This window comes from Puma concolor, chromosome D3 (genome assembly GCF_028749965.1).
Source record: "Puma concolor isolate L17-30 chromosome D3, mPumCon1.1.hap2, whole genome shotgun sequence".
Taxonomy (NCBI): Eukaryota; Metazoa; Chordata; class Mammalia; order Carnivora; family Felidae; genus Puma; species Puma concolor.
In genome coordinates this window covers 26,951,728-26,966,024 of record NC_141678.1, presented here as the reverse complement: position 1 = coordinate 26,966,024, position 14,297 = coordinate 26,951,728, and the positions used below count along the sequence as shown (strand labels likewise).

The following is a 14,297-nucleotide window of genomic DNA, read 5'->3' as shown; positions in this document are numbered from 1 at the left end:
CACCGCTTTCTTGGCAGACCTCGATTTCCCCTCCGGAGCAGTCCTGGGCACCAAGAAATGAAGCTAAGGATGGGAAGTCAGACAGCCACTTGTGGACCCTGCTGCTCTGGGACATCCTGAGACAGGGATACCAGAAGGCTTGAGGGCCGGAGTGGAGGGGCCCCGAGGCACCCAGGGGAGAAAGCAGAGGGCCCAGAGAGGTCCTCACTGCCGCTTCCCACATATCTTCCAGGTCTTTCCTGCACAGGACCAACCACCATGGCCTCAGACCACCAGACCCAAGCGGGCAAGCCACAGCCCCTCAACCCCAAGGTGGGTACGATGCGGGGGAGGGTGGGGGGGCACGCAGAACTCCTCCTCCAGACTCAGTTTCCCTTCTGTAAAGTCCAAGTGGGTGTCCTCCTTCCTGAAGCTCCTGCTCTCTGCCCCTGCCCCTCTCTGGGCTCCAGTCCCCCCACTCGCACAAGGGGGCAGTGATTCTGACGCACCCCCCCCCCCCGCCCCCGCCCCGGCCCCTGCACCAGCCCACGACCAGCCAGAATTCCTGACACCAGCTTCCGGCTCTGGAGACTTACGTTTCTCTGCCTCACCCCGTACCCCGTACCCCATTGCCCACAGGGGCTCCCCAGAGCTGGGGCGGACCCACAGTCCCGTGCGAGAGGGGGCTTGTGAACTGAAGGTGAGGTGGGATTCCTGACCTGCTGTGTGACTCGGGCCAGTCACTTGACCTCTCTGAGCCTCAGTTCCCACCTTTGTAAATTGGGGAGAATCGGAATCACGGGGCAAGGTGGCTGTGAAGAGGCAAAGGACACCAGCTCGGCCTGGCCTGCAGTGTCCATCTAAGACCAGCTATCACTGCCTGCTTTGCCCCCTCATCCTTCTCGCCCTCCTAGGGTCCAATGAGGGGAGACTCATCACACCCAGTCTGCACCCAAACCCCCACCAGCCACCATTCCCCTGACTGCCTCTGCCGGGCTCCCTCCCATGGTCCCCTGCTTCAGGGACCCTGGGCAAGGGGTCCACCCGGGCACTGCCCTTTTGTCTGACATGTGGCCTCTCCGGCCAGGGAAGCTTGAGTTCAGAGAGTCGGGATGAATGAGGAAAGGAGGTGTTAGCTTGAGGCGGTCAGGGAGGCCTCTCTGAGGAGGCGACACGGGAGGGGAGACCCGGGTCACCGGCCACATGCGTCGGGGTGGGGGTCGGGGAGAACATTCCAGGCAGAGGACACAGCGAGCACAAAGGCCCAGAGGTGAGACCGAGCTGCATGAGTCTGAGGAGGAGCACGAAGGCCTGTGCAAGCTGTTTAGAGCTGCGCTGGCCCACAGACGTAGAAATCGAGCCCCCATGCCATTTAGCATTTCCCGTAGCCACGGTAAGAAGGTACAAAGGAGCCAAAGAAATTAGTTTGCGTATTCTATTTTATTAAACGCAATAGGCCCTAACGTATACTAAATAGAAAAATCATGAGAAAGCCCTTTGGCACTCTTTCTTGACTATCCTAAACCTTCAAAATCTGATGTGTCACCTTCTGTGACAGTGCATCTTCATTGGGACGGCCTGAGTGCGTCCCTCAGACTTAGGTGGCCAATGAATGGCTGCAGCACTGGCCTGCACACATTTATTTATTTATTTATTTATTTATTTATAATGTTTATTTTTGAGTGAGAGAGTGCGTGAGCAGGGGAGGGGCAGGAAGAGAGAGAGACAGAGAGAGAGAGACAGAGACAGAGACAGGATCCCCGACGCGGGGCTCGAACTCATGAACCGCGAGATCATGACGTGAGCCGAAGTCGAACGTTTCACCGACTGAGCCACCCCGGCGCCCCCGGACAGCGCACATTTAAAGGATTAGATATCGCGTAAGATGTCAGCATCCGTGTGTGGATACATAGCAAGAATAGTCACGGTGACAATACTGAGCTTCCAGGCCGTCTGGGGCCGTTCGAATACACGGAGAGGCTGACCTCCCTGGTCCTCCTCCTTGTCTCCCAGGCCAGGGTGATGATACGTTGGCTCCTAATGTCCCTGCTCCTGCTTCTTCTCGGTAACCCTGCAGAGTGCTCAGCCTCCCCCATTTTACAGACAGGCCAGTTGAGGCGGGAAGCAACCCAGTTGCTTGCTGGGGTTGCCCAGCTGGATACGCAACAGGGGTGACATCAGAGCCCGTGTCTCCTGACCCTTCCGTGGTCGAGTCAGTGACCATAAAGGCTGAACTGAGCCCATGGAATTTGTCTCTGAGCCCCGCCGGGCCTCCCTGCCCTGCCTTTATCTAGCTAATCCCCGGCCTGGGAGAGAGGGATGTGTTTACACAGCCAGTGCTGACCATGTAGATTGTGCAGCTGCCCTTCCCAGGAGCCCGCTGCCCTGAGCCCGCCTCTCCACCCGGGGCGGGGTGGGGGCAGCTCCCTGGGGACGTGTGGCTGCAAACGCGCTCCGGAATCGTGCAAGGTGGCAGCTGCGAGGCCGTGGGGGAGGGGGGGCGCCTTCATCTTGCAGAGATTGTGCCTCCCTCATGGGGAGCCTGCTGGCCCCCTTCCCCAGGCTGATGAGAGCCCCCTTAAGGAGGGAAGGCCCCCTAAGAAGTGTCCCGGGGGAGGAGACCTGCAGAGCCCGTGGGGGCTTAAAGAAAAGGCACAGGTATGCGGGGTCTTAGGGGCCAAACGGGGTCAGGTGTGTTGGTGGTGCCGGCCCGGCTCTAGCAGGAGCAGGAGACAGCCCTGCCTATCCTGGGAGCTCGTTAGGGATGCAGAATCTGGGGCCTCACCCCCAAGACGTGCTGCCCCGGAAACCGCATTTTGTCAAGGTCCCAGGTGCCTTGTGTGCGCGTTGGCTCGCAAAGCGCTGCCCTTAACGGAAACGGCACCAGACAAACTTGGACTCCAGTTTCCACTCTGCCACTTGCCTGCCTGGGATCCGCAGGTTGTCCCTTCGTTTTCAGGGTTCTGCCTCCCCCTCCCCCACAGAGCAGATACTGCGAGCTCACCGTTGTGCTTCTCTGAGCCCTTCCAGCAACCCCGTGAGGTAGGCGCTGTCACTTCCCATTTTACAGATGGGGCAGCCGAGGCTCAGCGAGGTGAAATAGGGGCTCAGGAAGGTCTCACAGCTGGCAGGTGCAGGACCGTCTGGCTTTCGCGTTGGGTCTGTGACTCCCGAAAGCGGAGCCCGTCAGGATCCCTCGAGGCTCCCTGAGCCCCCTCCCCACCCCCAAAGCCCTGCTTCGGTCCTCCGCATCGTGACGGGTCCCACCCTCTCCTCCTGTCACAGATCATCATCTTTGAGCAAGAGAACTTCCAGGGCCACTCGCACGAGCTCAGCGGGCCCTGCCCCAACCTGAAGGAGACTGGCGTGGAGAAGGCAGGCTCCGTCCTGGTGCAGGCTGGACCGTATGTGCCTGGGTGGGGTGCGGGAGGGGGGCTCGCCCGGTGGGAGCTGCCAGGGTGAGGCATATGGAGCTGGGGGGACCTGCCCTCCCCCACTGTGCTCTTAGACCCTGAAATTTGGGGCAGCCTATGGAGAGAGTTTGTGCTTTGGGGTCACAGAGAACTGGATTCAAATCCCAGCTCGATCACTTTCAGGCTGTGTGACCTTGGACCAAGAACTTCCCTCTCTGAGGCTTGGCTTCCTCCTCCGTAGGATAAGAGGAACCACGCTGAGGGGGAAGGAAAAGAACTCATAGGCAACTCCTGACACGGAGGCCAGGCACCTCCTCAAGGTGGGGAGGTAAACACAGTCTCTCTCATGGGCACAGCTGCCCATCTGTGGCTCCCGGAGCATCTGCACTCTCCTGGGCGGTTTAAAGCTAGACGTCCCAGCCCTGCTTTCACCGTGCCCTTCCCAAATTCTGGCCACGCCGGATGTCAGCAGATTCACCGGCACACTTGGGGGCCGGCAGCCTTGGGTCCCTGACCCCGGAGAGGAGGGCTGGTAGGATCTGATTCTGCCCTGCTCAGGTCACAGAGCTAAACACAGCCTGCAGGGGACTCTCTCTATGGGTCCTTGACCACTCCTTCTCTGCAAGAGCCTCAGGAATCGGGGGTGGCCACTGGTGACCCAAGAGGTCAGTGATTCTGGAGGGGCTGGGGGTCCTACGTGACCCACACCCCAACTCAGGGTTCTCAGGGGATTCTGCAGAGTTCAACAAATGCCACCCAAGTCAGGATCTGCCGGAAGAATGTCCCTGCCCGGTCGCCCTTGTCCAACACGCTCTGGGCGTCTGTGCGCCACAGGAGCGCGTCTTCCTGGACGAGGGAGGTTTTGACCATTTAAGCACTGCATCTGATTCTCAGTTGCCCCCCCCCTTTTTTTTTTCGCATTTGGATGGAAGAATTTCTCAAACAGACTTTACACTCCCCTGCTGTCTTTTTCAAAAAAAATACCAAACTTTTGGTATTTTTATTAATGACCCGTTTACTGTTCAAAATTAAGTTCTGGATCGCTGAGGTGATTCTGCTCTTGGACTGGCGGTGTCTGGATTTTGATGGGTGAGCTGGGCAAGTGTGAGCCATCCCCCCCCCCCCCCACCCAGGGGGCTCGAGAGACTAAGCCAGGGTCCTGCCAGAGGAAGCCTGGGGTGGCTCGACCTCCCCTCTCTCTGTCTCCACTGCAGCTGGGTGGGCTACGAACAAGCCAACTGCAAGGGTGAGCAGTTTGTGTTCGAGAAGGGCGAGTACCCCCGCTGGGACTCATGGACCAGCAGTCGGAGGACGGACTCCCTCAGCTCCCTGAGGCCCATCAAAGTGGTGAGCCTCCCGTCACTTCCTGCTTCTTCTCTCTGCTGCTTGTGGCCAGGGCTTTAGGGACCAGGAGGGAGCCTTCGCCTCCAGCATCGTGACCCTTCTAATGCGCAGGGTGCGCTTCTTGGCTGTGTGACCTGCTAGAAGCCGTTCGCCTCCCTGGGCCTCAGTTTTCCCATCTGTAAAATGGGGATATTTGGCTCTGCGGCCCTGAGATTCCCACATGCCCAGCCTGAGAGTTGCCACATTGCACAACCCCAGGGGGCTCCATTCACAAGACCTCAAAATGCTCCGGCGGGGGTGCCGCTCACATTCTATTCTGTACAGACGGTGCTTTCCGGGGTTGGGAACGCATCACAGAGCAATTGCGCAATAAACAGTAGCCATCGTAAACATGAAAAGAAATCCTGGGACTGCTGTGGAGGAAAAGGTAGTTTAGCTCCTGTTTGTAACTCGTGCCGGTGGGGCCTTCTGGTGCATCTCTGAACCTGATTCTTTACGAGAATGTGAGCTCGTAGGGAGGACACCGGGCCCAGCAATGCTCAGTTACACTCCCAAGCCTCCCCAGCACAGTCTAGTACCCCCCAGAGCTTGATGGAAGGTAGGAGAACATTGCATCCCATGGACCCGGGTTCCTACCTTGGCTCTGGTGCTCCCAGCTGTGTGACCTTGGGCAAGCTGCTTTACCTCTCTGAGCCCCGGGTTTTCTCATCTGCCAGAGAGCCTAAGAGTATTTAAAGGATTAAAGGGGATGACTAAGGAAAACGTCACAGGAACAGGAAGATGGGAAGAGATGTGGCGACGAAGGAAAGCCAAAACATGTCAAGTGCCTTTTTGGGGCACCACCCGCCTGTGTCCCTGTATGTGTCGATTGTGGCTGCCTTTTTTTTTTTTTTTTTTTTTAAGCAGGCTGAGGCTATAGGGGGGGAACATGACCTATCAGAATTGAATGTGCCTTAAAGTGTAGACTCCAGAGTGTCGCGTGCAGATAGCCTGTGGGACCTCAACAAACGGCCGCTGTTTACCTGCAGTTACAATTGCACTCAGGTGGCAGAGGGCTGTAGATGGATTGTGCTAATCCCAACACCGCAGCACGCAGATGGGGCCGGAAGGCTCTCCCTCGCTCCCCCTCCCGCGCTCACTCTCCCTACTCCCTGTCAACAGGACAGCCAAGAGCACAAGATCATCCTCTATGAAAACCCCAACTTCACGGGGAAGAAGATGGAAATCATAGACGATGATGTGCCCAGCTTCCACGCCCACGGCTACCAGGAGAAGGTGTCGTCGGTGCGCGTGCAGAGTGGCACGTGAGTGCAGACCCAGCCCTGCTCACCCCGCCCGGGAGCCCAGACCCCGGGGTCCTGAGTCCCGCTCTGCCCCGAACCCTGCTGATCTTGCACACTCGCGACCTCAGTCTTCCCGCTGGAAAATGGGCGTGGAGATCGCGAGCTTGCGTGTGGCTTTCAGCCCTCGCCGTCCCCTCCAGAGCTGCCTCTTGGGCAATACCCTACCTGGGGGGTATCCTCTAGGAAGAGGACCGTGAGAGGCAAAAGCCTGGTTTCTTTCTGCAATCTCACTTAGGGGAACCCAGGTGAATCCATAGCTCAGGCAGAGCTCACTTGGTAAGGTGAAAGCCATCTGCACAGCAAAACACTTCAAGAGATGACACGTCTGAGTCCAATCGTGAAGCAACGAATAGAGGAAGCTTGGCCTTAACCTCAGTCCCCAGGAGCGGGACCGTAAATGGTGGGGGGGGGGGGTATAGGAGAGGTCGGGATGAGTTGCGTGGTCTTAACAGGGCTACGGGGGGAGAAAGCCCAGCCCGTGCCGGCAAAGTTAAACCCTCTGGGGGTTCACAGAGGGGCTACAGGCAGTGGGGTGCTGCCGGTGATTGGTTCCAGCTTGCAAGAGCCAACTCTGAAGGTTTCAGAATATCTGTGAGCTGGTTGCTGAATCATCGGTGGCTCGAAACCAGCCGGGGTGGGGGTATTGACACCACAGACATTGGAAAGTGAGACACGCCAAGACCTTTTTCTACCCCCTCCCCCCTCAAGAGAGCTGGTTTGACCCAACACCGACTGGCTTTTCTGGGGTTCATCAACCTCCAAAAATAGTGTGCACGGCTCTGCGTTCATAGTCCTTTTCGTTTGTGTGTTCACTCGTTACTCAAGTGCTGGAGTCCTGCCACGTGCCAGGCATCGCGTTAAGTGCTCCGTGTGTCGGAGCAGATTCAAGAGACCTGGCTTTTTCTTTGTGTAGCTAACAGTCTAGCTGGGGTCAACGGTTAACAATTGAAGAATCCACACAGATCTGGGCTCCTTCCTTGAGGAAGGGACTGTTGAGCTCAGATCCCAAGAAAGAGTAGGAAATGCAGTGTGAAGAGAGGAAGGACATTCCAGATAGAGAAGGGCATGTGCAAAGGCCCTGGGGTTGGAGGAGCCTGGTGAGTTGGAGGGACTCTCCAAAGTTTAAAGTGATGGGTGCGCAGAGATATAGTGCACAAGACCACGAGGGAGAGCTGCAGGTATATGCAAGGGTTGGCCTGGCAGGTCCTTGTAGGCCAGGGCTTTGTGACATTTTGTATGTGGGGCGGGGGGGGGGGTAGAAACTGTAACTTTCATTAGGTGCTCAAAAGAGTGGAGGATCCCCCCTAAACGGTGCTGACTTCAAACGATGAAGGGATAATGGAGGGGCCCTGGGACCTAGCCTCCTCTCTCGTTTGGCCTTGCAGCCAGGCATGGGGTTGGGATGAGGGTGGACAGAGACAGTTAAGAGACCTGTGTTCTTGTAGGCTGAAGTGGGCTTGAGGTCACCTTTCCCTAGTAGCAGGCCTTCAGCCAAAAGTTGCTTTAGGAGATAGTGATCTCCCCACCAAGAGAAGGAAGCAAGCAGAGGCCGGAGGCCGGAGGCCGGAAGGGTGGCGTTCCTGCTCGACAATCAGGAAGTGTGAAATGAACGGGAAACCCACCCTTCCTCACGGCCTAAGGCTGCTCTCCTTCTCTCTCTCTTCGTCTGCTTCCCCTCCGCCCCGCAGGTGGGTCGGCTACCAGTACCCCGGCTACCGCGGGCTGCAGTACCTGCTGGAGAAGGGAGACTACAAGGACAGCGGTGACTTTGGGGCTCCCCACCCCCAGGTGCAGTCCGTGCGCCGCATCCGCGACATGCAGTGGCACCAACGGGGCGCCTTCCACCCCTCCAACTAGTGCCCCCCTGTTCCTCCTTCCCAGGGGCTAGGTCTGCTGCCCAGAATCCCCCCGCACCCCCTGGCGAGTGAATAAAGTGTGACTTGCAATTTGTGCATTGCATTGCCTTTCGTCTCCAGCGGGAGCTGGGTGCTGCGGGCGGGCGGGCGCGCCTGTGTGCGTGAGAGAGAGAGAGAGAGAGCGAGAGACCCCGAGACCGAGAGAACCAGAAAATGTCTGGGCTGGGGCACGACAGCAGAGCCTTCGCCGAGACTCACAACTCTGCAGCTACTTCGCTGTGTGGTCTTGGGCGTGTTGTCCAAACCCTCTGAACCTCTGCTTCTTCGCCTGGTTCGCCACCACCTTTGCCGCGTGAGCGGCTGGCTGGGCTGACCTCCTGGCTCCCTCCCACGTGCTGCTGAGTTCCCTCAAGGTCGAGGTGCAGGTGAAGGAGGCTCCAGGCCTTAAAGGTGCATCCAATGCCGGCCATCCCCCCATTAGCGTGTTATCCCCCTTGAGCCTGGCCCTTTTCTTCCATCCGCCAGAGGGACCCACAACCCAGCAATCCCTCCCGGTCCCAGAGAGAGGTCGTAATTACCTGTTTGTGCCTATGTGTGCTCATTTGTCCCTCTGTTCACTATTTGGATGGTTCGGTCTGGATTCTAACGGCTGTTCTGGAGCCCCGGCCAGTGACGGGGGCTCAGACACGTCACTCTACCTCTCAGCCCCTCCATGGGTCTACCTGCAAAGAATGGGGGAAGAAACAGTGCCTCCCTCACTGGGTCCAGTGAGGATGAAATGAGCTAACCCAGGCCCTCTCTGTATAAACGGGGATCATTTGCTGGCTGCCTGCAGTGCAAATGTCTGTTCCCAGGGCACAGATTCTCTTCACTTTGTATTTGGTCTCCTTTGTTTTAGTGTTTATATTTTTGAGAGAGAGAGAGAGAGACAGAGCACGAGCAGGGGAGGGGCAGAGAGAGGGAGACACAGAATCTGAAACAGGCTCCAGGCTCTGACTGTGAGCACAGAACCCGACACGGGGCTCGAACTCACAGACCGCGAGATCATGACCTGAGCCAAAGTTGGAAACTTAACCGACTGAGCCCCAGGCGCCCCTATTTGGTCTCTTTCGACGTAAGTGGTTTTAAATTTTGATGTAGCACAACATCCATCTGTTCCTTTACGGTTTGTACATTCTACGTTTTCTTTAAGAAATTCTTTCTTACCCCAGGTCACAAATATATTTCCCAAGATATTTTTTTTTTTCCTAAAAGTGTTCAAGTTGTGCTTTTCACATGGAAGTTCTCGATCCTTCTGGAGACGATTTTTGTGTATGGCGTGTGGTAGGGATCTCATTTCTTTCTGGATCTCCCTTTTGTCCTGGAATCATTTTTGTTAAGAAGTCCATTTCCCCCACAGTGGAGCAAATACTACCTTGTCACATATTTGATTGGCATGTGTGTATGGAGTCTATTGATGGGAACTCCCCTTTCTTTCTTTCTTTCTTTCTTTCTTTCTTTCTTTCTTTTCTTCCTTTTCCTTGTCTTCTTTCTTTCTCTCTTCCTTCCTTCCTTCCTTTTCCTTCTTTTCTTTCTTTCTCTTCCTTCCTTCCTTCCTTCCTTCCTTCCTTCCTTTTCCTTGTTTTCTTTCTTTCTCTTTCTTCCTTCTTCCTTTCTTTCCCTTCTTTTCTTTCTTTCTTTCCTTCTTTCTCCCTTTCTTTCTTTTCCTTGTTTTCTTTCTTTCTTTTTCTTTCTTCCTTCCTTTTCCTTTTCTTTCTTTCTTTTCCTTGTTTTCTCTTTCTTTCTTTCTTTCTTTGAGAATGTGTGGAGGGAGGGAGGGAGGGAGAGAGACAGACAGAGAGAGAGGAGAGAGAGAATCTCAAGCAGGTTCTGTGCTGACTCAGGGCTTGATCCCACGAACAATGAGATCATGACCTGAGCCCAAATCAAGAGTTGGACACTCAACCAACTGAACCACCCAAGTGCCCCAATGGGGTCTCTTTTCTCTTCCTTTAGTCAATTTGTATGTTCCTGTAGTTTGACCACATTGTGTCAGTAACTACTGCTTTGTAGTCATACATCTTGGACCATTCTTCTTATTCAGAAATATTAAACATTTTTTTAATGTTATTTATTTTTGAGAGAGAGAGAGAGCGCGCGCGCATGTGAGCAGGGGAGGGGCATAGAGAGGGAGACACAGAACCTGAAGCAGGCTGCAGGTTCTGAGCCGTCAGCACAGAGCCTGATGTGGGGCTCGAACCCACGAGCCATGAGATCATGACCTGCCCGAAGCTGGATGCTCAACCGAGCCACCCAGGCGCCTGTTTCAGAAATAGTTTAGATATTCTTGCCCTTGTATGCCTCCATGTAAAATCATCCCCTAAAATCTGGAAACATAGACAACCTTGTTGAATGAGCTAAAGTGGATAAAATAATTGCCATGGAGGTGGGAACTAATGTTCAGCTAATGTTACTAGTTTCCATTTGCTCATTCATTCTTCTGTCAACCCATTTTCTTGAGTGTCTATTTTCTTCCTGGAACTGGGCAGCGTAGGGGATACAAGGTAAGTAAGACAGAACCCTTGCTCTCAGGAAGCTCCCACTCTGGAGAGATTGTAATAGTCAGGCAATAAAACCACAGGGATTAAGATGGGTTGAATTGCCCCCCCCCCCAAAATTCACGTGTTGATGTCCTAACCCCTCAGGATCTCAGGATGTGACCTTATTTGGAAATATGGCCATTACAGATGTGAGTAGTTAGATTTAGATGAGGTCATGGTTTATATACACGATGGAGTACTATGTGGCAATGAGAAAGAATGACATCTGTTTTGTAGCTGTACAAAATCTGCTGCTTTTGTAGCAACACGGATGGAACTGGAGAGTGTGATGCTAAGTGAAATAAGCCATACAGAGAAAGACAGATACCATATGGTTTCACTCTTATGTGGATCCTGAGAAACTTAACGGAAACCCATGGGGGAGGGGAAGGAAAAAAAAAAGAGGTTAGAGTGGAAGAGAGCCAAAGCATAAGAGACTCTTAAAAAATGAGAACAAACTGAGGGCTGATGGGGGGTGGGAGGGAGAGGAGGGTGGGTGATGGGTATTGAAGAGGGCATCTTTTGGGATGAGCACTGGGTGTTGTATGGAAACTAATTTGACAATAAATTTCATATATTAAAAAAAAAGATTTAGATGAGGTCATTTAAATGAGGTCATAGTGGATAGGGCGGATCCTTAATCCAATACAACGGGTGTCCTTATGAAAAGGGGGAGATTCGACACCAGAAACACACACGTGCATACATGGAGAACACCGTGTGGAGATGCAGGCAGAAATTGGGGTGATGCTGCAGAAGCCAAGCCACATCCAGACCACCTGGAAACCACCAGAATCTAAGAGAAGCATGGAACAGAGCCTCCCTCCCATGCCTCCAGGGGGAGCCAACGCTGCTGACACTTGACCTTGGACTGCCAGCATAAAGAACCGTGGAGAATAAATTTCTGTTGTTTAAACCACTCTGTTTGGGGGTACTTTGTGATGGCATCCCTAGGACACTAATAACGGCGATGGCAAGAAGAAAGGGCCAAGGACACCAAGAGAAGGCAGGGGCGCTTCGTGGGGCATTAGACCTCCCAAAGAAGTGGGAAGGTTGAAAGAAGAGTTAGCATTTTGCAGGTGAATCTTGGGGAGAACAATTGTGGCACAGGGAACAAAGTAGGTGAAGTCGGGGATGCAAGAAACACCATGGTATGTTCCAGTGTTCTGGGTACAGTGGGCACTTCAGGGTGTGGGAACATTGAAGGTTGGCTAGCAGAAAGTCCTGAAAGATTGGATGATGTTGGTGATGGTGATGATGATAATGTGTGCGGTAGGCGGCACCAAAAGGGTTTCCATTCGTCTGTTCCTACATGCCAACCGACCTAAACTTAGCGGTAAAACTCCCACAATCATTTGTTTTGCGCACATGTGTAATTTGGGCAGGACCCAGTGGGAACAGCTCATCTCTGCTCCAAATGGAGTCATCTCAGATGGCTCAAAGGGTGGGGGTGAGTCCCACGGCTGGGCACTGGTGCTGGCTGTCGGCTGGGCCTCAGCTATGACTCTCAGGGCAGACACCTCCCATACGTGGACACTCCATACAGCTGCCTTGTTTCCCACCCCCATCCCCCCAGCAGGTAGCTGGATTCCGGAGCAAGTATTCCGAGAGAAAGCTGGAAGCTTCATGGCATTTGTACAACTTAGCCTCAGAAGTCACACGGCATCACTTCCTCCATACTCTATTGGAAGTGGGGGGGGGGGGGGTCTCATAGGTGGACCCAGGTTGAAGGGAGAAGACAAAGGCCCCACCCGTCAACGAGAGGAAGGTAAATGCATGGGATGAGATCTATTACGGTGGCCATATTTACAAAACATACTCCACCAAGGGAAAGAAGACATTAAGAATGGGCTTTGGCAAGGCTGAGCAGGTAGCTGGGATCCACATGACCATGCGTGAGACACTTTCTCAGCCCATGATCATCCTCCCCAGTGAAAGAACAAGGGTGGGCAAGATGGCCGGTGTGGTCACTCTTCCCCCACATTGCTGCGATTGTGTCTCTATTTTGCTCTTATTTTTCTTTGTGTTCCCCTGCCTCTCTCTCTTTATCTCTTTCTACCTCCTTCTGTCTCTCTCAGGACTCATCTTTATCTTTGCTGGTATCTCTGCCTCCTTCTTGATCTCTCTCCGTCTCTCTGTTTCTCTCTGTTTATTTCTATCTCCTTCCTTTCCTATCCCTCCCCTTCATCTGCCTCCCTCCTTCTGTCTCTGTCAACTGAGGACTGTGCTCTGTGGGTCCCTCTCCCTGCCCCCAACACCTCCATGCATAGCTAGACCCACCTTCGCTCCGATCTCCGCAGGGAGGCCCTCCAGGCGCACTCCCTCAACCAGCCACCAGGCGTCAGCAGAGCGTCATCCTCAGGGCTCCTCGCCGGGTGGTTCGCTGCTCGGGCCCTGATTGGAGCCAAGCCCCGTCAGTCACACCGGCTGAGGTAGGCGGGGCCTCAGAGACTGTCCCGGGACAGAGGGGAAACCAAGGCTCCAGAGAGCGAGGTCTTACCGGGACCTTGATGGAGCAGCGGCAGGCCTTACTGCCCTGTTTCCTTCTGCAGCTCTCTTCCCCAAAGCTTGCTGGAGGGGGAAACAAACTCAGCACCGATTCTTTGCGTGAGAAGGTGCTTCCAAATCACTGTCTCACCCACTGTCACTGGAAGCGACTAGCGAAACTTCGTCCTGCCGCTCAGACATAAGGCTTAGAGTAGCCTTAGAGTATGTCTCGGCCTCAGTTTCCCCTGAGATGGGGGAAATACTAGCGCCCGCTCATAGGGCTGCAGTGAGGATTCAATGAGATGCCATGTGTGAAGTATTTGGGGGCAGTTCCAGCCACACACCAGGGACTCAGTAAATGAACACGTGTGACAAGGGCTAAGAGGAGGCTGTGCTATCCTGAGGTGGGGTCAGGGAGGACTCCTGGGAGGTTTTTAACCTGGGCTTTGTGGGACGGGTAGGAGTTCGCCAGGTGCGCAAGGGTGGAAGTGCCTTCACCACATTCACGCACCAATTTGCTCATTCCCCTGCATCTTCTTTCTCCTGCCTCCCTGTTCTTAACCCCCCCCACACACCCCTCCCCGCCTCACTCTTCTCCCTCTGCTGCCTCCTTCCCTCTCCTTCCTCTCCCTTTTTCTTCCTTTCCTCCTATTGCTCTGAATTCCCTTTGCCCCACTTTTTCTTCATTCCCCACCTCCCTCTTGCTTTTGCTTCTCCTTTCTTTCCTCTTCCCCTCCTCACTATCCTGCCCCAGGTTCTCAGCCAGGTCCCAGCCCCACCATCCCCCTCCCTGCAGCCTGATGGGGGGAGGGGAAGGGTGGCTGGAGCAGGTGGACTCCCTAGACGTCCGGTGTTCCTTGCATTATTTACAATAGAGCAAACGCGTGCAAATTACAATCCCACTGACAGATGAATGAATAAAGAAAACGTGGTAGGTGTGAAATGTTACTCAGCCTTAAGAAGGAAATCTTGCCATTTGTTGCAGGACGGATAAACTCGGAAGACGATTTGCCAAAGGAAACAAACTTGTATTCTTTTTTGAGAACGTGGAGACTCCGTTTAAACAGGCCTCCCTATTAGTAAATCCCCAAGGTATGCCTGGTTGCCCTGCGGGGATGGTTCTCAACATGTGGTCCCCAGAACGGAGCAGCAACATCACCAGGGAACTTGTTAGAAATGCATATTCTCAGACACCATGGTCCAGGGATTTGTGTTTCACTGATGCATCTGGTGTCTGAGAACCGCTGCTTTAAGGTTTTGTGTTTCTGCAAGAGTCTACCTCTCTGCATTGTTTTA

At 54.1% G+C, this 14,297-nt stretch overlaps 1 protein-coding gene across 1 annotated transcript; it reads left to right on the top strand.

Annotated features, from left to right (window-relative positions):
- Window positions 1-237: 237 nt before the first annotated feature.
- Window positions 238-8,025, top strand: CRYBB2 (crystallin beta B2). Its single transcript, XM_086683322.1, has 5 exons — window positions 238-312; window positions 3,265-3,383; window positions 4,607-4,739; window positions 5,898-6,040; window positions 7,768-8,025. The coding sequence occupies exons 1-5, from the start codon at window positions 259-261 to the stop codon at window positions 7,934-7,936; spliced, it is 618 nt and encodes a 205-aa protein (XP_086539448.1). The 5' UTR covers window positions 238-258; the 3' UTR covers window positions 7,937-8,025.
- Window positions 8,026-14,297: the final 6,272 nt, after the last annotated feature.

What these genes read in the sequence shown, in the direction of transcription:
- CRYBB2 (XM_086683322.1), top strand. Translation starts at nt 259, where the DNA reads ATGGCCTCAGACCACCAGACCCAAGCGGGCAAGCCACAGCCCCTCAAC. An exon ending in CCCTGAGGCCCATCAAAGTG is followed by an intron (nt 4,740 to 5,897) that starts GTGAGCCTCCCG and finishes CCCTGTCAACAG; the next exon opens with GACAGCCAAGAGCACAAGAT. An exon ending in GTGCGCGTGCAGAGTGGCAC is followed by an intron (nt 6,041 to 7,767) that starts GTGAGTGCAGAC and finishes TCCGCCCCGCAG; the next exon opens with GTGGGTCGGCTACCAGTACC.